General features: G+C 41.3%; 1 protein-coding gene across 13 annotated transcripts in view; it reads right to left on the reverse strand.

Moving 5' to 3' along the window:
• Ep400 (E1A binding protein p400) overlaps window positions 1–22183 on the reverse strand; it is a 106818-nt gene that overhangs the window by 44042 nt on the left and 40593 nt on the right. For all 13 annotated transcript variants that reach the window (XM_029477957.1, XM_029477964.1, XM_021163048.1 and 10 more), the window contains 12 exons: window positions 19575–19715; window positions 18982–19060; window positions 17433–17482; window positions 16798–16855; window positions 14336–14425; window positions 11267–11374; window positions 9978–10168; window positions 9636–9813; window positions 4556–4692; window positions 2692–2861; window positions 2081–2255; window positions 1839–1975 (listed from right to left, as the gene is read on the reverse strand). In XM_029477957.1, coding sequence (XP_029333817.1) covers window positions 1839–1975; window positions 2081–2255; window positions 2692–2861; window positions 4556–4692; window positions 9636–9813; window positions 9978–10168; window positions 11267–11374; window positions 14336–14425; window positions 16798–16855; window positions 17433–17482; window positions 18982–19060; window positions 19575–19715 — 1514 coding nt within the window. The remainder of the gene's footprint in view (window positions 1–1838; window positions 1976–2080; window positions 2256–2691; window positions 2862–4555; window positions 4693–9635; window positions 9814–9977; window positions 10169–11266; window positions 11375–14335; window positions 14426–16797; window positions 16856–17432; window positions 17483–18981; window positions 19061–19574; window positions 19716–22183) is intronic.

Below are 22183 nucleotides of genomic sequence, written 5' to 3' on the forward strand. Positions count from 1 at the left end.
AGGTGCAAGTGGAAGCAGGTGGGAACAGAAAGTAACCTCCCCCCTGAGAGCCATAATTAATATTCCTATGCATCTGGAGAGTAAAATGTAGAAATGAGGTTTATAAATCAAGTTTATAAATGGTGTCCAGAAACCTGGTTCCCAAGTGCAAAAATGGGGCCAAGGTGCACAAAGTCATAACACATTAGCCCTTGAATTGTGGCTCAGAGAAAAGGGGAAAAAAAAAAACATGAAAAAGTCTCACTGTCATTCTACTCAAAGCAGGAATCACAGAACCAACAAAGATCATCAAGACAAAGTGTGCCGGATCCAAAGCCATGACCTCTCACATTTCCACAACATATGACATCACTCGTAAACACAAGTACCTCACTACCCTGTGGCACTGGCATAATCACAGATGAACAAGTTACATTCCCTAAACAATGACTTGTCAGAGCTCCTGCTTAGAGGACAACTGTGGTGGTTTGAATGGGTTCGGCCACCACAGAGTCAATGCCTGGTCATAGGGAGTGGTGCTATTAGGAGATGTGGCTTTTTTGGAGTAGATGTGACCTTGTTGGAGGAAGTGCCTCACTGTGTAGGCAGGCATTAAGGTCTCCTATGCTCAAGCTCCACCCAGCACAGAACTAAAGTTTCCTCCTGGCTGCCTTCGGATTAAGATGCAAAAGTCCTGGCCTTCGTGCACACTGCTATGCTTCCCTCCATGATGATAATAGACTAAACCTCTGAAACTTTAAGCCCCAATTAAATGTTTGCCTTTATATGAGTTACTTAGATCACAGTGTCTCTTCATAGCAACAAAAGCCTAACTAAGATAATATACTAAGGAATTTAAGGGTAACTGAAGGGTTTTTCCTTTATCTGCTGGTGGTGGCACCTGACCTACATGGAAGCTCCAACCCCTTTCTCACAAAATTACTTCTAACTAGAACTAGCACATCACTAAGGTCAACAAAATAAAATGTCAACATTTTGCTGAAATATCTGACAGAAACCAGTGCTACAGCGACATGGCCGAATATTTTCTGCTCGTGTATATGGAGGTTGAACACAGTAAATGCTGTGAAGGCACATTCACTGCTCCTACTCTAGACTAAATGACAGGCAAGAGTTGGGGGGTGAACTGTTTAGGTCATAGGATGATATAACATGGCATGGATATTATGTCCCACTGGCTTCCTTCCAGAAAGACCATATTGACCAGGTGGAGTAATGGCTACTTTCAAAGAGTAAGCTGGTCAATCACCTGCATTCACATTAACTACCCAGATATGATGGTTCAAATATGCTTGGCCTCCAGGAAGAGGCAATATGAGGAGGTGTGGCCTTGTTGGAGGAAGTGTGCCACAGTGTGTGGCAGGGTTCCTATGCTCAAGCTTCACCCAGTGCAGAAGAGAGACCTTCCTATCTGCAGATGACAGTCTTCTCCTGGCTGCCTTCTGGATAAGATGTAGAGTTCCTCCAGCACCACTGTCTGCCTGCATGCTGTCACGCTTCCTGCCATGATGATAATGGACCGAACCTCTGAAACTGTAAGCCAGCCGCAATTAAATGTCCTTTATAAGAGTTGCCTTAGTCATGGTGTCTGGTCATAGGAATGGAACCCTAATTAAGACAACAGGCTAACACAAGCAGGAGCAGCACGCAGTGGAATAGATATCAAGCTACAATGGTAGGTGTGTAGATTAAGCATATATAATACCCGAGTAAGAGAAAGGGAAGGGAGGGTTTTCTGGAACCTTCAGAGTTCCTGGTTGCCTCACTCATAGGCTCACTTACTGAGGCAATAGGGTGCATCGGCTTCTCATTGGGCAGGTAGGCAAACCAGCACTTACCTAGGCTGTAGGATAACATCCTCATATAAGGCTTTCTGACGACTGGAAAGGCGGCACTTCAGAACATGCTCATACTTCCTGGTTAGCTGTTTCTCCACATCTCTCTTGGTTCTCCTCAAAATAAATGGCTGTGTGACCTGGAGAAAATAATAACCATTTTTCTCCCCTATATGCCATGGTGTACTTAGCAGAGGGCAGATAAACTTTAAATGAGTCAGATGTAGTCACAGAAACAAACATACCCTGTGTAACCTTATGACCATTTTGTGATAGTAATCCTGGTTTTCCTCATTGGGGGCTTTCAGAGGAAAGCTCAGGTAAGGCCTGGAGATCCCAGGAATGAGGAAGTGCACCATGGTCCAGAGCTCCAGGAAAGTGTTGTGCAGAGGAACATCGATCAGAAGCAGGCGCTGCTGGCTATAAACAAAATGGGGCAATGTTGGAACTTTGAAAACGTAAGTAGACTGCATAACTTCTCTACAGCAATGTATGAGAAAAGCGAAGACAGAAACTCTACATATGCCTTCAGGGAATGGACTGGCACAGTGGCACACACAGCACTTGGGGAAGAGGAAACTGAGTCAGAGGCAGGCAGACCTTTACATTCAAGGCCAGTCTGGTCTACATAGAAAGCTCCAAGATAACCAAGACTACATAGTGAGACCCTGTCTCAAAGAAAAGGACTGAACACAGGGATGCTGTGTCTCTTAGGTCCAACAATGCTGTGACAAAGGAGAAGGAAATTTCTTTTCACTAAACTGATATATGTATGCAATGATTTAAATTTCTTTAATGAATCTTTAGGTGAGAACAGTTGGAGATTTGAAAACAGAACACTTGGATACAGTCAGACCTCTGCAGCTTGAAGATGGCTTCCCAGTGCCGCTCAGTCATGCCCTTCACCCTCTGCATTTCGTCAACAACAAGGCATTTCCAGTGCACCCTTGAGAAGGCAGTGTAGCCCCTGAAGAACTGCTTATAGGACGTGATGCAGATGTGGAAGTTATTGGGCTCGGTCCACTCCTGCAATACAGAAAGAAGCTCCATCTCCCCTGCAACCACCCTGAGGCAAGCTGTGAAGAATGTCACCAGCAATACAATCCATTCTGCAGAACAACTACACAAGAAAATTCCAAGGTATTATTATTCTCTGTTCTTCTAGAGCCTAATGGACTTTTGTTGACAATTTAGGCCTCTGTGTCTAGTATCTAAACACTAGACACTAGACACTAGACAATTAGGCACTAGAAATTATCATTGGGAAAATAGACTACCAGAGAAGATACTGGTTTTTATAGTGTATAATCCAAGCAAGGAAGGCAAAAACAACAACAACAACAACCACCACCAACCAAACAAACAAAAAAAGATGTCTACATTGCAACTAACTGCAATGAAATTTTTAAAGCAAACTAGAGAATGGGCTATGGTCTAACTCATCCTCTCTAAAATTCATGAGCACTGGATCCCCACTGTGGTAGCATTAAAATTGGGACCGTCTCAGTTTCCAAGAATGAGACGGTGCTTTATGAAAGGGTAGCAAAGATCCAAGGAAAACCCTTCTGCATTTCTGCCCTCATTTATGTAAGCATACAACAAGAAATATGTCACCTTAGAAACTGAAACCAGGTCCTCACCAGATGCCAAACTTATCAGGAACTTGGTCTTAGATTTCTAACTACGTTCCTGTTCTTTATTAATTATGTTCTCTATGCTTTTTTTGTTCTATACTTTTGCAGCAGGTGGAATATGCCTTTAATCCTAGCACTTGGGAGGCAGAGGCGCAGAGGCGGGTGGATTTCTGAGTTTGAGGCCAGCCTGGTCTATAGAGTGAGTTCCAGGATAGCCAGAGCTACACAGAGAAATCCTGTCTCGAAAAACCAAAAAAGAAAAAGCAAGCAAGCAAGCAAGCAAGCACTCTATTACATCTGTAGACCAGAAGGGAAATGGGACCTCAAGCCTAAGCAGCTTTTTCCCAGATAAGTGGGAGTCCACCTTGTGTCCTCTCTGCTTCAATTCTAGAACTGAATATATATTTGGTAACTTACAAATATGTCTATGATATGCATTAAGCAGCACGTAACTGTACTCAAAGTGGTGGAAGCAGGAGGACCAAATGTTTGAACCCAGCCTGGGATACTTGAGGCTGGAGAGATGGCTCAGTGGTTAAGAGCACCGACTACTCTTCCGAAGGTCCTGAGCTCAAATCCCAGCAACTACATGGTGNCTCACAACCATCCGTAATGAGATCTGATGCCCTCTTCTGGTGCATCTGAAGACAGCTACAGTGTACTTAGATATAATAATAATAATAATAATAATAAATAAATCTTTAAAAAAAGATTTTAGGTTTAGAAAAACTAAGGTGTTTAGCTTTATTTTATGCTTAATTATTATTAAGTAACATGAGAGTTATATCTGTGACAATGTGTATGTACCACAACATGCCTATAGAGATCAGAGGACAACTTTGTGGAATTGGTTCTTTCCTTTATACCTTCACGTGGCTTCTAGGGATCAAATTAGGTTGTCGGGCTTATGGAGTAAGTATGTTTCAATCTGCCGGGCCATCTCTGCAGTCCCAGTATACCATGTTTAAAAGCTCTTTAGCTAAAGGCATAACTCCCTGGCATACCTCTTGTCTAGGAAATGGGAAACCTATCTCCAACCCTGCAAAACAAGAAAGAGAGAGGGTGGTGGCAATGGAATGGCACTACCTGTCTCTTTGCTTTGAGTTCTCTGTGGCTGCCAACATAAGAAAGAGTTTTGAGGCCAGGACACCAGCGTTTCAACTCGAGTTCCCACTTGAGTATGTTACAACTCCTCATGACAACAAGATGAGGGCCCCAGTTACCTATGAAAGAAAGAAAAAAAAAAAAAAATCAGTGAGATCCAGGTACCTAAAGTTGAGTTTGATCAAAAGTTTAAATACCTGGCCCACAAAGAATGCAGAATCCAAGTAAACAAAAACTACTGCCCAGAGTATTACCCAGGTGTGTCCCCTGCTGCACTGTAACAGAGTCAGGTTCTCCAGAAACACACACATAAAACCAGGACCCATTGATAACCATATGAACTTCTATCATTTGAGTCTGAGAAAGAATACTTTTTTAAGCTAGGGGTGATGGTGCATGCCTTTTATCCCAATACTCAAGAAGCAATGGCAAGTAGAACTTTATGAATTCGAGGTCAGCCAAAGTTGCATAGTGAGACTTTATCTCAAAAAACAATCTAACCTCCAAGAAAACAAATCAAAGGCAGGGAGTGGGGTAAGGGAGGGGTGGGGATGGACAAGGACTCCAGAAATCAATCTACATGTATAGATTTCAAAACTGATGATGAGACTGATGGGACAGGTAAGGACACGAGCCATTTCATTAAGCCTGCAGATCTGACTTTAATCCCTGGCTCCTGCGTGGTAAAGGAGAGAACCAACTCTGTAGCTGTTCTCTCACCTCAACAATATATACACATACATAGAAACAAATATTTTTTTAAAGGGGGGTGGAGGGTGGGGTAGGTTGTTGGCCTGAGAGGGGTATGGCTCAGCAGTAAAGAGCTCTTTCAAGGACCTGAAAAACCCAGCAAAACCTTTGATCACCACAGATGAAAAAATAAGATAAACCATGATAGAGTGAAATTTAAACAGTAGCCACAAATCCAGTCCTACAAAAGGTGCTAGAAGAAAACTCCAACCCAAGATGGTTAATTAAACCAACGAAAACACAAGAAATAATCTCACACCAGCAAAACCAAAGAAAGGACGGGCACGCCCTCCCCACCTCCCCAACAATGAAGTAAAAGGAATTAGCAATCATTGGTTATTGATATCTCTCAGACATGAACTAACAGAATGGCTCTACTAGATGTAATACAATACATGCTACAAAAAAATATACCTTCTTTTCAGCACCTCACAGAACATTATCCAAAACTGACTACTTACTTGGTTATAAAACAAGTCTCGACAGAAACAATAAAAGTAAAATAACCCCAAGCATTTTTTTTTTTTTCTGAGACAGGGTTTCTCTGTGTAGCCCTGGCTGTCCTGGAACTCACTCTGTAGACCAGGCTGCCCTCAAGCTCTGTCTGCCTCTGCCTCTGCCTCCCAAGTGCTGGAATTAAAGGCACATGCAACCACTGCCCAGCAAGCCCCAGTGTCTTAACAGACCATCATGGATTAAAACTGGATTTCCACATGTGCAGTGAGTGGCACATGCCTTTTATCTCAGCACTCAGGAAGCAGAGGCAGGTAGATCATGAGTGAGAGGCCAGCTTACTCTACAAATCAAGTCGAGGACAGCCAGGGCTGTTACACAGAGAAATCCTGTCTGGAAAGCAAAACAAAAACAAACAAACAAACCAAACTGAACCAAACAACAATACCTCAAAACTGGATTCCAACAATAGAAAGCCTACAAACTCATAGAAACTAAACAACTCTCTACTGAATGCTAGGTCAGGGCAAAAATAAATGTAAGACTTCCTAGAATTCAATGAAAATATATGCACAACATACCCAGACTTATGGGACACAATGAAGTGGTGCTAGGAGGAAAGTTCCTAGCACTAAGCACCTACATAAACTAGGTATCTCATAAGAGCAACTATGAACATATCCAAAACCTCTATAACAAAAAGAAACAAACACACTCAAGAACAGTAGACTATAGGAAATGATCAAGCTCAGGGCTGAAACCAATAAAATAGAAACAAAGACAACACTACAAAGAATTAACGAAACAAAGAGTTAGGTCTCAACAAGATAGATAACCCCTTATCCAAACTAACTAAAGACACACAGAGAGAATATCCAAATTAACAAATTTAGAAACAAAAAGGGGGACACAACAATCAGAAACCTAAAGAATCATTAGGTCATACTTTAAATACTATACTCCACAAAATTGAATTAAAAATATTAGAAGAAATAGACAATTTTCTCAATAGGTAAAAGCTAACATAAGTTAAGTCAAAATCAGATAAAGTTAAATAGACCCGTAACCCCTAGGGAAATAATAGAAGCAGTCATTAAAAGTCTCTCAAGCAGCCAGGCGGTGGTGGGGCACGCCTTTAATCCCAGCACTCGGGAGGCAGAGGCTGGCAGATTTCTGAGTTTGAGACCAGCCTGGTCTACAGAGTGAGTTCCAGGACAGCTAGGGCTACACAGAGAAAAACCTGTCTCAAAAAACAAAACAAAACAAAAAAAAGAAGTCTCCAAAAAAAGCCCAGGACCAGATTGTTTTAGTACAGAATTCTATCAGACTTTTAAAGGGCTAACATCAATACTCCTTAAATTATTCCCCAAAAAAGAAACAGAAGGAATAATGCCAAATTCATCTATGAAGCCAAAGTCACCCTGCCACCCAAATCATACAGAAGATTCAACAAAGAAAATTACAGACCAATTTCCCTCATGAACACTAAAGCATAAATGCTCAATAAAACACTCACAAACTGAACCCAAGAGCACATCAAAAAAATCATTCACTATGAAAAAGTAGGCTTCATCCCAGAGATGCAGTGGTTCAACATACAATGCAATTCACCATATAAACAAACTTAAAGGAAAAAAAAACCAAAACATTTGATCATCTCATCAGATGCTGGAAAAGTCTTCATGATAAATAGCTTGGAGAGCTTAGGGATGAAAGGGACATACCTAAACATAATAAAGGTGATTTACAGTATGCCAATAGCCAGCATCAAATTAACTGGAGAGAAAAATCAAAGCAATTCCACTAAAATCAGGAACAAGACAAGGATATCCAGTAGACAGTAGATGTCCGCTAGAGCAATAAGACTACTAAAGACTACAAAGTAGAAAGGAAGAAGTCAAAGTATCATTATTTATAGATGATAGGATAGTATATATAAGCAACCCTAAAAATTCTACCAGGGTACTCTTACAGCTAATAAGCACCTTTGATGAAGTGGCTGGATTTAAGATTAGCACCTCCCCCTGACCCACCCTGACCCAAAGCAAAGGACAAGTAGGCTGAGGAAGAAACCAGGGAGACAACCCCCTTCACAATATTCACAAATAATATGAAACATCTTAGGGTAACTCTAGCCAAGCAAATGAAAGATTTGTACAACAAAAACTTTAATTCTTTGAAGAAAGAAATTGAAGATTATCACTAGAAGATGGAAAGATCTCCCATGCTCATGGATCAGTAGGATTAACATAGTAAAAATGGCAATCCTACCAAAAGGAATCTAAAGATTCAAAGCAATCTCTAACACAATTCTTTACAGAACTTGAAAGCACAATACTCAACTTCACACGGAAAAACAAAAAAACCTAGACTAGCTGTAAAAAACCTAAGCTGTACTATAGAGCAATAGTAATAAAATTTCCATGGTATTAAAATAAAAACAGAAAGTTCAATGGAATCAAATCAAAGATTCAGAAGTAAATCCACACACCATTTTCAGGAAAATGGATGAAACTAGAAGAAAATCATCCTGAGTGAAGTAACTCAGAAAGACAAACACGGTCTATATTCACTTATAAGTAGACATTAGCTATTAAATAAAGGAGAACCATGCTATAATCAACACACCCAGCTAAGTCATAAGGAGGAGGTCAAGGGGGACCCAGATCTCCCTGGGAAAGGGAAATGGAACAGATTTTGTGAGTGGACTGGGGATGAGTGGGATAGGAATGGGAGGGCTCAGCTGTCAGCAGGGAGAAAGCACTGGGGGACATGACTGGACTGTGGGCATTTGGGAAGTGATGTAGAAACCTAGTGCAATGGTAAACTCTTGGGATCTACCTTATCAAAAGCCTCCCAGTAATGGGGGCTATGGAGCCTGAGTTGCCCATCTTCTATAACCAGGCAAGGCTCCTAGTAGTGGGACAAGGACATCAACCCAGCCACAAACCTTTGACCTACAATATGTCTTGCCTGCAAGATGTGCTGGGGTAACGGAAGTGGAGAACTTGTGGAGTGGCCAACCATTGACTGGTCCAATTTGAGGCCCACATCACAAGAAGGAGCCCACACCTCACACTGTGTGGCTCAGAACTAGAGGTTTGTCAGCCCAGAGACCCAGGGCAGAACCAAACAAGACTGGCCAAAAAAAAAAAGTCAATAGAATGTTTTCCAACGATACTCTGCTATACTCACAGATCAGTGCCTACTAGCCCAACTATAATCAGAGACATGTCATACAGCAAACAACAGGAGTTGTTACAGAGATGCACTAGCTGAAGCCAGGGATATCCCACAAAAGAGAAGGAAGGATTCTAAGAACCAGAGCAGTATGCCACAAGAACAGGGTCCACAAAATCAACTAAGCAGGGCTCATAGGGGCTCACAGAGACTGAAGTTAACAGCATAGACCCTGTGTGGGTCTGAGCCAGCTCCTCTGCATATACGTTATGATTGTGGGAGTGGTGGTATCTCTGACTCTTTTGCTTATATGCTTGACACCTTTTTACTTCTACGGGGTTGCCTCATCCAGCCTGGAGATGAGGGTTTGTGCCTAGTCTCACTGTATGCCATATATGGTGGATATCCCTGGGATGCCTGGTTTTTGTTTGTTGTTGTTTGTTTGTTTATTTTTTTATGGTAATGGAAGAATGGCTCCTGGGGAGAGGATGATGGAGGAAGACTCTGGGAAGAATGGTGTGGTCGAGATATAATGTATGCAAAAATAAAAAAATAAGTAAAAATTTAAAAAAGGAGAGTCATTTCTTGGCTCAAGAAAGAGAGATGAGCAAAAGAGGCTGACAATTTCTTTTCTCTCAGATCTAACACATGCTGTTAGTGGAGACTGAGAGGATCTTACCTTCATTACAGGCAAGGTGAGCAAAAAAAGCAATGATCTGCACAGTTTTCCCAAGCCCTGCTTCATCAGCCAATATGCCATTGAGATTCTTCCGGTATAGCTTGGCCAACCAGTCAAGGCCTATCTTCTGATAGTCTCGGAGAGCACCATACAACAAAGATGGAGCGCTAAACTTCACCTATAGAGACAGACCAGCCAAAGAGTGAGTAATTGGCACACACCTTCTCAGAGCCTAAATCTAGAGACTATCCCAAATGATTTACAGAACATAAGGATACAAGAACTGCCTTTTCTAGGAATTCCTATGGAGCGTGTTTGGGAGGCAGGAAAGGCTTTCCTCACCGCAGTTGTGACTCGGGCACTGCCCTTAGGGAGGATGGCTTCAGCCACAGCAGTAACTTCTGTGATGTCCTTGGTGTTGGATTTTCCAATGCTCATTCTCTCTGCAGCTTTAAACTGATCCATGATGAAGAGTGAGTCAATGAGAACGGAGTCCCTCCGGCTCTCCCTGTCACTAGGACAGTCTTCTACATCTACAACAACAATGAAATAGACACAACTCAGACTGCTGTGAGTTTTATAAACCTAAACATATAAGGGGCAGGGGGCAAGGAAAAACAAATAATTGATACATATTTTTCATTGCAATTCATTTTTATACATTCACAATACTGTAAATGAATGACTCTTAAGAAACGTCACAATAAACTACATCTGAGACTCAAAGCATAAATCTGCCCCAGCCTGGTATCCAGGAAATGGCTCTGTTGATTGAAAGCCAATACTGTGGACAAGAATACAGCACCTCAGGTTTAATGATCTCCCTTCTGCTGCCATCAAAGAAAAGGGGGGGGGGGGGGACATGGCCCAAGTGTGAAAACAAGGACGAATCTTTGTCTCTGACCCTAGGTCTTGCTGTAGAGAGGACTGTGACAAGCCCTGAATTACCCTCTAACAATGGTCTTACTCCTTCTTGTATCTTCTCTTCCCTTTCACATGTTCTTATTATTTAATAAACAGAACAATAAGAATGAGAAAGGATAAACTGCAGGTCTGTGTATCTGTATAAAATGCCTAGCAAGTAAAATTAACCACGAAAACCCTGCAAGTTGATAAGCAAACACAACATAGCCTGGGCAAGCAAAGAACAAGCCAAGCAAGGAGATGCTTCAGAAACTACAACATAGATCTAGAAAAAACATTTGCTCATCCTTCATAATTCACCCAGTTCTCTGAAGAAAACATACCAAGGTAACCATAGAACTTGTTGGGGGTGGGACAGGCCTTTAATCCCAGAACCTGGGAGGCAGAAACAGGCAGGAGTTTGAGGCCTTCGTCGTCTACAGAGAGAGCTCTAGGTCAGCACAAACAAAACATCACAGTACTTAAAGCTTACTCAATAGGAAAGCTACATATAAAATACACTTTTTTTTCCCTGGCTTAATTTTTTTTATTCTTTGTTTATAGTCACACACAAGCTTTATCCTATTCAAATAAGAAAGCCCCTGCCATGACTGACATGGACTGAAGAACCTATCCTTGGGTCCAATACTTTTAATTTCTTACATCTTATCAAGTCTTACTTTGGCTTTCACTTTAAACCCAAATTCTTTACAGCACTAAAAACATACCTTCTTCCCCACTTGACTCTTCATGATCAGGTTCAGGCTGTGGCCACTGAAAATTTGGCAGAAAGGCACCTTCATACAACTTCATCAAATCAATTAAGGGCAACTCAGCTGGAAAGAATGTCAGGAAAAAAACAAGATCATTTAATAACTATAATTTAGCCGCAAAGGAAAAAAAATCACTCAGAAAAACACAGCAAAAAACTGAATGAGTAGCTTGTCACATACATTTCTCTGCCTAGGGGATGTAGGCTGACATTGTTTATCCAAAAAGACTAGACTAGAAGTATTCATAGCTCTTGATTTTCTGTATTGGAGACTATCTACATACAGTCAACTGAGCACACATCTGAAAATCCACTACCCAAAATGCTTTGAAATCTGAAATTTCAGAACACTATTTTTTTTCTCAAAAAAGTTTTGAATTTTAAAGCATTTTGGATTCTGGATTTTTAGATTAGAAATTTATAGCTTGCAAATTCTAAAATATACATATTTTTCCCAACAACTAGAATGATGCCCATAATTAATACAAAGTCTCAATATTTTCTTTTTCAGTTAAATGTATTGGTATTGGGCTGGAGAGATGGCTCAGTGGTTAAGAGCACTGGCTGCTCTTCCAGAGTTCTTGAGTTCAATTCCCAGCAACCACATAGTGGCTCACAACCATCTGCAATGTGATCTGATGCCCTCTTCTGGTGTGTCTGAAGACAACTACAGTGTATATATATATATATATATATATATATATATATATATATATATATAAAATCTTTAAAAAATTTTATTGGTATTGACATTTTTAGGTTTAATTATTTTATTTTAGATGTGTGTTTTGCATGTGTGTATGTCTGTACCACATGCAGGTCTGTTACCCACAGATTCCAGAAGAGGGCATTGGGTCCCTCAGAACTGGAATTACAGGTGCTGCCACGTAGGTGATAGGAATCATATCTTTGTCCTCTGGAAGAGAAGTCAGTGCTGTTAACTGTTGAGCCATGTCTCCAAGCCCTAATAGTAATTAATTTTCAGACAGGATTTTACTATGTAACCCAGGTTGGAATGGACCAGGCAAAGACATTAGCATTAAACAAACAAATAAAAAAGATATGCCAGGTAGGGTAGCATACACCTTTAATCTTAGAACTCAAAAGGCAAAGGAAGGAAATCACCTCTGTGAGGTCAAGACCAGCCTGGTCTACATTATGAGTACAGCCATGGCTACACAGTGAGACCTTGTCTCAAAAACATAAAGAAATAGGGGCTAGAGAGAGAGATGATGGCTCAGTGGTTAAGAGCACTCATTGCTTTTGCAGAGGATTCAAGTTTGATTCCCAGCCTCCTCATAGTGGTAAACAAGCATCCATAATCCCAGTTCCAGAGGAACTGCTACCAGAAGATTGGCCACAGCAACCACCAAGCACACATGTGGTGCACATACATAAACACTCAAAATATAAAATTAATAAATCTAATTAAAAGTTAAAAAAATTACTTAAAGCTAAGTTTTTCTTTCAACTGAGACTCCAATGAGTAGAGAACAATGTGTTCCCCAGCTAACAGCAGCTCTAAAAGCCTCTGTATGGAAACATATTGAGACATACATGCTCAAGCTGATGACCTGCTAGAGTTTCTGGGAACATGGAAAGCTGAGAGGTTTTGGATTTAACAGTTATTATATCCACTTTAGAAAATTTCAGGGAACAAGCAATTTGTTTGATTAAGTGACTATGACACAAAACACTTTGTAAACACTTTGCAAGTATAGATACAAATACTCTTAGAAAGAAACCAGCATTACAAGCTCTGTCTACTCAAGACTAGAAAAATCTCTTTGAATTCACTGACTCGTGATTTTAAAGCCCAACTCACTAAAGTAACAGATAAAGGTGGGGTTAAGCCACATGGAATCAAACATTAACCATAGGTGTGGAGTGTTTATATTGCACTTCTCCCAACTTTTCTGAATGTCTGAAAAATCTGTCTTCACATCATCCATGTCTACACAAGTGGATAAAACAGAAAAGTGTTAACATGACGATTCGAAAAAATGTCTTAGAAAAAGTTAACTAATGCCCTGAAAGCAACGTCATCCACATTGGTAAAACAGATGTATATAACATATCCTTTTTGGACAAAACATAAATGGTTCAAATTAACCTTCAAGTTAATCTTTGCCCATGACCAAGAAAAAAATTCCAACAGGTTCCCTAGGACCATGGAGTTGAATCTAACCCATGAATCTAGTTCAAAGATTAGACTCAACCCTAGACAAGGGAAGGCCCACCAACCCTGCTTCCCTCCTGATAGTACACCCTCCACACTGACCAGAGCTGGCTTGATCTGTCCTAATACTTACTCTAGAAACCAGTCCAGACTTAGAAAATACCCATCAACCGGTAAGAACCTGTCTAAGAAGTACATTCCTCCCATCTGCTCACATCAAGCCTCTTGAAGGCTTCATCTACTTGGTGTAACTATAGTTACAAGGGAGGGCTGTCCAACTCCTGAGCCAGAGGGGTGACATTGTGTTAACTCCACATATACTCTAGCAAACCAAGGATACATGTTTGAGCCAACTGTATGATTCTACAGAGCAACCATGTACCACCACTGACATACATAGAGCCGTTTGTGTATAAACACCACCGACAGCAGCGCTATTGGAATAAACAAGTAACTGATGACATGTTTATGTGTAGAAACAGTGTATAGGGTTAAGGTGTTAACAGCAATACCCAACAATCTGGATCAAACTACTGGGCAGAACCACTGGACAGAAGAACAAGGCACATCTTACAACCCCATTGTCAAGGAATTCTGCTTCAGTCTCAAAAGAATAGGTAGGGAGACTCACAGAGGTGAAAAAGGAGAATTCAGGAAGTGATCCACAGAAAGTCTAGGTTGGCTATGATCAACAGGACAGAAGTAACTTAATCCCAGAGATCTGTTCCCTTGAACCTGACATCACAGTGTTCCATGTACTGCTGTCATTTCATTCCAACATTACTTTCAAATGTTCCTGTGTGACTGTTTAATGCGAGTATTTTTAGTAAGATAGTGACAACCTACCTTCTTTGGCCAGATTAGTAAGTTCTGTGTGGTGGTCTACAAGCCCTTCGTGTGCTTCCTCCTCTTCAATGGTCTCTTCTTCATCTTCCACTAAAATAGGTATCAGAGGTCAGGCTCATGCAAAACTTCACTTGAGCTCAACACTGCTAATGCTATTAGGCTTCAGAACTGTTCTACTTATTAAAGAACCTGAATGTGGTTACCTTAATTTTTCAGGTTGATTCTGGAAACTATTGTCAAACAAGCAACATATGGGAAATGTTTTCTCTTTCCTGTCAGCCTGCCATCCACAATCTGGTTCTTTCAATATGCAATGGACCTCACTAGCTCAGAATGCTGGTTAAATTCTCACTCACTATAGAACAATTGCAGGGAGACTACTTACTTCCCACCATGCATGTTTTCTAGGAACTCGTCATAGACTACCACACACAAGGGACACAACCCAGACCAACTCACACTCTCAGCCCTAACCCTGGACCCTGCCTCTCTCCTTCCACAGGAGTCAGAACTCCTGTGAAGTGCAAAGTACACGTCAGCATCCTCCTTACACAACTCTTCACCACTAGGCAATCTCAGAGGTGAGAGGGCTGGCTAGAAAAGCCACACCCTCCGTCCTCAGCAGCCTTCTTCAGCTGGCTTCTTCTAGTCCATACAATTCAATGAACTTTCCTCTCTCTCTCTCTCTCTCTCTCTCACACACACACACACACACACACACACACACACACACACAAAACACAACATCCCCAAATTCCTCAGGTCCTCACTACAAATCCTCTAGCACCCATCAAAGTTACAAGGCACTAGATTTCACACCCCTGGGCCCTGGACACATGTAGTCCTAAACACAAACAGCCTGGTGCAACCTAAAACAAGCCAGACCTGTCTTGGAATTTCTTTCTGCCATTTTTCCTGCATGTAACTGGGTAGATGGCTTAGGAGAAAGATGACGCCCCAGGTGGAGGACAACCTGGGGCTATGTAAGGTAACAACATTACCACATGCCTATCAGGCAAAACACTTCCTACTGCTTTTTCCCTACCTTCCCTACATTAACTCACTACCTAACAAGGGGGTGCTCACAAATCAGCCAAACAGCCACATCTATATTCTATAAGGAAAGTCATCTAAAGTCACTATACAAGGCTGGATGCTCCCCAATCCTTTCTCAGCCATCCCATCTACTGCTAGCTGCACTGATAAACATGATCATGTAGCCAGGCAGAAAAGGTCAGAAACACAGTCCAGATACTTCCAAGATGACAACTGCTTGCCTGGAAGCACCAAATTAGTGCCTGTCTTCTACATTCTGTCAGTTTCAGTGCCAGCAGTCAGAGCTGGAAGCATAGCTAAAGATGAAAAATAGCTAAAAGGGGAGACAAATGCTAAGGCAGGAACACACATGACAAACAAGGGCCTTTTGAAGAACACCAAGTTGCTATGTCAATGCAGGGCTATGGAACCCAAAGTCCTAATTCCAGTGGGCCACTGTTACTTGTTGATTTATCTTTTGGGGTGAAACTTAGTCCTGACAGTTACTACACTAATCATATGGCCAAACTCTCCCAAACAATAATCAAGCCATAGTAAAACCTCAAACTTTTAAAGTCTGGAAGTTTACACATTCCCAGTCAAGCCAGTAAAGTTATAGTGCTGCTACGACCCCCCTGGGGACTCACATAGCACGTGTTATATCACACACTGTTATGTGTTTCCTCTAACTCTATTCTTGCTTCCTTCCTCTGTTCCTACAACCAGGAGCCAGTATACACTTGTTTGCAAATAGGTCAGAAACCATGGACACAGTCTGATCTCAAGTCATTCGCACTGGTGTTACATCTGTGTTCTACTCTGAACCCAAGGCCAACATTCAAACAGGACCGGGGCTCCTCCCAAAGAGTCCAGCATAGGAACTGGGGTAGGCACATCTACCCTAATGAACTAAGGGGTCTTTAGGGCAGGATCAGACCTGGCCCTGAATCATCTCTGTGCACCCCTAAGGGTTGCCTGGGTTTCCAGAGAATCACAAAATAAGAAACAGCCAAATTGGGCTGGAGAGATGGCTCAGTGGTTAAGAGCACTGACTGCTCTTCCAGAGATCCTGAGTTCAATTCCCAGCAACCATATGGTTGCTCACAACCATCTGCAATGAGATCTGATGCCCTCTTCTGGTGTGTCTAAAGACAGCCACACTGTACTCACATATATAACATATAAATCTTCTAAAAAAAAAAAGATACAACCAAATTGCTATAGAAACAATCCAAGTCCTCTGAAGATACCAAAAGTTACTCTATATACAAACATTCCAGGATAAATACAAAGATTAAATTTCTAACCAATTGAAAATTAACAGTCCATGGTCAAAGTCAGCATAGCCATGTACTACAAAAAGAGACTGCACATTTTGCTTGTGATCTCAAGGCCCTAATAAAGCATCAAGGGAGTAAGGAACAGACCTTCATCATCAGTCAAAGATGTGCTAGCTTTCCTTTTCCTTCCAGATATTCCTAGATCCTGAAAGAGAATGAAAATCATGTGAGATGTAGCAATGAAGAATGAATGTCAAGGCACATGTGTCTATGAGCAGATGCCTAGTGGAGAGCATCAAGTCACCTGCTGGGCAATCCTAACACCATGAAGCAGAGTGAGGATGCAGACCTCAACCACTGTATTCAAACGCATTCTCTCAACTTACAGATCCATACCCAAGTACAGTTGTTAAGTGGCACTGTATCATTATCATCATCATCTCCTCCTCCTCCTCCTCTTCTCCTCTTCCTTTTCCTTCATTCCCTTGCTCCCCTCCCCCTCTTCTTCCTTCTTTTTCTCCTTTATGTTCTTTTGGTTTGTTTTTCAAGACAGGGTTTTTCTGTGTTGCCCTGGCTGTCTTGAAACTAAGTAGACCAGGCTGACCTCAAAGTCACAGAGACCCACCTGTCTCTGCCTCCAGCATGCTGGGATTTAAGGTGTGCACCACCACCACCCAGCCCCACACCACTTTCAAAGCACACTGTTATCATAGATTAGTAACTTCTCCAGGTAATACAACAAGACCACTTTGTGTCAGAGCGCAACAAGAACCTGTACTCACCAGAGAGTGTTCTGGTGATGTATCAAATCCCTTTAATCTGGACTCTTTACCTAAAAAGACAAGAAATACAGTATTTTCACCAAATCTGTAGCAAGATAATGCTTTTTAACTCAGCAATTGCTGTCTACTTATGCAAGCTGAGTTCTATGGCTGTTGACACTCAAGAAGGACAGGAAGTGCAAGTTTATGTAGAATAAACCCAACCTAATTCCTCTCAGTAATCCAGGACAGCTGTTTTCATCTTATGGCTCTTTTTGTTTTTAAATGCTTGATGTTGGTTTGGTTTGGTTTTGTTTTGTTTGTTTGTTTGTTTGTTTACTGGAGCCAGAGTCTCACTGACTGAGTTCAGGCTGGCTTCAATTTACAAATCCTGCTTCTAACTGCTAAGTGCTGGGATTCAGACTTGTGCCTCATTGTGAGTGCCTAGCTCTCATTTTACAGTTGTACAACTTTAGCCTCTTAGCTGCTCCCTCGCCAATAATATGAGAGGTGTGAGGGCTCCTTGAACATTCCAAAGACTAGAGAAGACAGGGAATGCCACTTGTGTTGGTGTAAGTATTCTGTAAGAGGGGGAGCAACTACTGCAGAAATATCTCAGTGGAGTGAAGGCACTGCACCAGCCCAGTCCCCAAAGGGCCCTAATGCCTGACAGAGGAGTCAACTGGTTTGTTTACTGACCAGAAACATGACCTAAATTTTGAAAGCATAAAGAGTTGACCAACTTTGGGGGTACTGGCACATACCATCACATGACAAAACAACTAAGATTTAAAAAAAAAAAAAAGGCTATTGCTGGGCCTCATGGTAAACACCTTTTGATCCCAGCTCAGATGCTAAAGGCCAATCTTACCTACATACCGAGTTTTGAGCCAACAAAAGGTACAGAGTAAGATAGATCCTATCCTCCCCCTTCATGTGTGTATATGTGTGTGTGTGTGTGTGTGTGTGTGTGTATAACCACAAAATAAAACAATTAAGCAGAACAAACAATGCACATGCTCTCCCTGACCAATGAGCTCTCTAGCCAAAACCAGGAAGCTGTACAAAACATAATCTGAAAAATTCAAAGCCTGTGTGTATGTGTCCTGGAAGATAAGCACAAGGCCTAACGAATGCTTGGAGGTACTCTCATTCCTCAGATTAAGACTGTCTTTAAAAGCCTTGCAAAATGGCCCAAAAACGCCTATCATCAACCTGATAGTCTAAGGCCAATCCCCAGAACCCATATAATAGATGAGGAAACAAGTTGTATTTAGAATTCCACAGGCACATGGTGGCACACATTTACCCATACACCTCATACAATGCACAATAAATAAACCTGCAAAAACATTTTTTAAAAACCACAGCTGGACCAGTAAGAATATCAGAAGTTTGAAGACCCTTACCGCCTGAGTTTGATCCTTTGAACCCACATGATGGAAGGGGAGAACTAGCTTCACAAAGTTGTCCTCTGACCTTCACACATGCCATAATGCACACATTTGTCTTCCCCCCATCCCCACACCAAGTAAGTAAATGTAATACAAAAACAGCTCTAACATCATACCTCTTCTGGAAACTTTCTGTAAATTTAAGGCTTTTTTTCTTTTCTCTTCTAATTCTACTTGTAATTTTATTTCCACAACCTAAATACCAAAAAAAAAAAAAAAAAAAAAAAAAAAAAAAAAAGTCATTAAGGATGCAAACTGTATAATTCTACACATAAAACATTAAACAGCTAACCAACCTCATTCACAACAATGAAAGAGAAAACTCAGTTTGGTACTCTACTCTTTATTTTGTATCTAAGTCTAACCTGCTTAAATCCTACTACATAGTAAAAAAAAAAATTGAAAGTTCTTAAAAGAAAGAATATATAGATGGGAGCAGATATTCTGAAAAAGACTTTACTTTTGATGGCCACAGTACACCAAGTACTACCTGACAGGCCTGCACTACATTATCACCTCAAAGCTGCGGCTTCTGACGGTACAAAGGTAAGCAAAGCAGTCAGAATGAAATCATCCTAAGCCTTGCACAAGGCTCCCTGCTGCACATGCATGAATGCTGGAGCTGCTGAGGCTCTGTACCCTAGCACACAACCTCACAGCTTGGACACATTAAATTTGTTTTTAAATCCCATTGAATCCTAGCACTTACCTGTTCAATATTTGACCAAAAATATTCTATTTCTCTGGCAGTAGTGGCAGCAATGCGCCTCAGTCTGCTCTGTTCTTCCTTCTTCCCTCTTTCCTCACGAAGTTTCTTTTCCTCATGATGCCGGGCTACAGTTCTGACAAGCTGGCAAAGGAAAGTTAACAATCTGTTGTGCTCAGGCTGGCAAAATGGGTCAGCAAGTAAAGTACTTGGTACTAATTCGGCCCGTTGACTTGAGTTTGATTCCCCAGGAACCATATGAATAGGAAAGAGAGCTAACAACTCCCAAAAGTTGTTTCCTGACCTCTGCATACATAATGCACACACAGAGAAGAAAAAATAAGAACTTAAAAAAAAAATTGTTGTACTCTATAGCATCTCAGGAAAAAAAGGAGATAGAAAGAAATTAAGATTTCTCCAACCTAGCTGGGCAGGAGTGGCCCACTTTAATCCCCAGCTCAGACAGGCCGATCTCTGAGAGTATGAGATCACCTGGGCTACAGAGTATGCTCCAGAATAGCCAGAGCTACACAGTGAAACCCTGTCTGGCAGGAGGCTCACAAGAGGATCACAAGTTCAAGGCCAGTGTGGTCCACAGAGAGAAACCATAACTCAATAAATAAAGCCACATAAAATTCACTGTCAGGTATATCCTCCTAGGTTGTCACATGTGTGAGAGATGAAAATATAGCTTGAGGCAAATAAATATTTTCAATTTTTTTTGCCTGACTTTTCTAGAAAGTTATCTTACTATTTATATTTCTCAGATATGAAACACTATATGGTACTATAAATCTTCTTTCCCTGTTTCACATAATATCTTCCTGTTCAACAAACACAAATTAAGACGTCTAAAGGGTCACTCATTGCATGAATGCTGCTAAATGTCTTAAGTGTATATGTATAGAAATTGTTGGGTTAAGATAACTTACATTTTCCCCTTAAATAGTATGATATTTATGTACTTATTTTCAAGATAGGGTTCTGCTGACATCTTAAAAAGTTCTTTTATGGGGCTGGATTTTTTTATATTTATTTTCTTTTTTTATAGTGTGTGTGCATGCATGCATGCAGGTAGGGGCATGTGAATATTCATACCCTAAAATATAACACTTCATGAACCTGAGTGTCATTTTTTATTTTTTTATTTTTTTTTGGTTTTTGGTTTTTGGAGACAGGGTTTCTCTGTGTAGCTCTGTCCTGGAACTCACTTTGTAGATCAGGCTGGCCTTGAACTCAGAAATCTGCCTGCCTCTGCCTCCCAAGTGCTGGGATTAAAGGCGAGCACCACCACGCCTGGCTCTGAGTGTCATTCTTACACAGGGGCCATACAAATCTCTATATTTTATTATATGCACTGCTGAAGCACACACTGACTTTTTAAAAGATGTATTCATTTTCATGTGTCTGAGTATTTTGTCTGCATGTGTGAGCAGTGCCTAAGGAGGCAAGAAGACATCCGCTGTTCTGGAAGCAGACTTAAAAATGGTTATAAAAAACCATGGAGGTGGGCACTGTAGTTAAAAATCAGGGTATAGATAACACGGGCAACCAGTACTTCTAACAGATGAGTTATCTCACCAGCCCCAAAACTAACATTGTTAAGGTTTTCTTTTTTGTTGTTAAGATATGTATGTTTGTTGTTGCTGATAGGGTCCTATGAAACCCAGATTGGCCTCGAATGCACTATGAGCCAAGGATGATCATGAACTCCTGATCCTCTTACCTCCACCTCCCAAGTGTTATAACAGAACGCACACGTGTATCACACTACACCTGTTGTTTGGTGCTGGAGATCAAATCCAGGGCTTCCGGCCTGCTAGGCAAACACTCTGCCAAGTGAACTATACCCCAGGATGGAAGATCTTACTTTTATTTATTTTTAATAGACAAGGTATCCCTGTATAGCTCTGGCTGACCTGGAACTCACAGTGTAGACCAGCCTAGGTCTTAACTCAAGAGTTTCTACCTGCCTCTGCCTCCCAAATACAGGGATCAAAGTCACAATCCACCATCTCTAGCAGTCACAGCTCCACAAAGTAGGACGACTGAAGGTAAGAACTGACTCAGTACAGAGCACATGCCTAAAGTCACAGTCTACCTCATCTGACATAGAAAAGCCATAATGGGGATGGAAAGATGGCTCAGTGGTTAAGAGCATTGACTGCTCTTTCAAAGGTCCCAAGTTCAAATCCCAACAACCAACTACATGGTGGCTTACAGCCATCTGTAATGAGATCTGACACCCTCTCCTGGTGCATCGCAAGACAGCTACAGTGTAGTCAGATATAATAATAAAGAAAAAAGAAAAGAAATATTAAAAAAAGAAGAAGAGGGGGCTGGAGAGATGGCTCAGCAGTTAAGAGTAACGACTGCGGTTAAGAGTGCCGACTGCTCTTCCAAAGGTCCTGAGTTCAAATCCCAGCAACCACATGGTGGCTCACAACCATCCGTAACAAAAAATCTGATGTCCTCTTCTGGAGTGTCTGAAGACAGCTACAGTGTGCTTACATATAATAAATATTTAAAAAAATAAAAAAAGAAGGAAAGGAAAGGAAAGGAAAGAGGAAAGGGAAGGGGAAAGGGAAGGGGAAAGGGAAGGGGAAGGGGAA

The sequence above is a fragment of the Mus caroli genome, chromosome 5 (assembly GCF_900094665.2).
Source record: "Mus caroli chromosome 5, CAROLI_EIJ_v1.1, whole genome shotgun sequence".
NCBI lineage: Eukaryota > Metazoa > Chordata > Mammalia > Rodentia > Muridae > Mus > Mus caroli.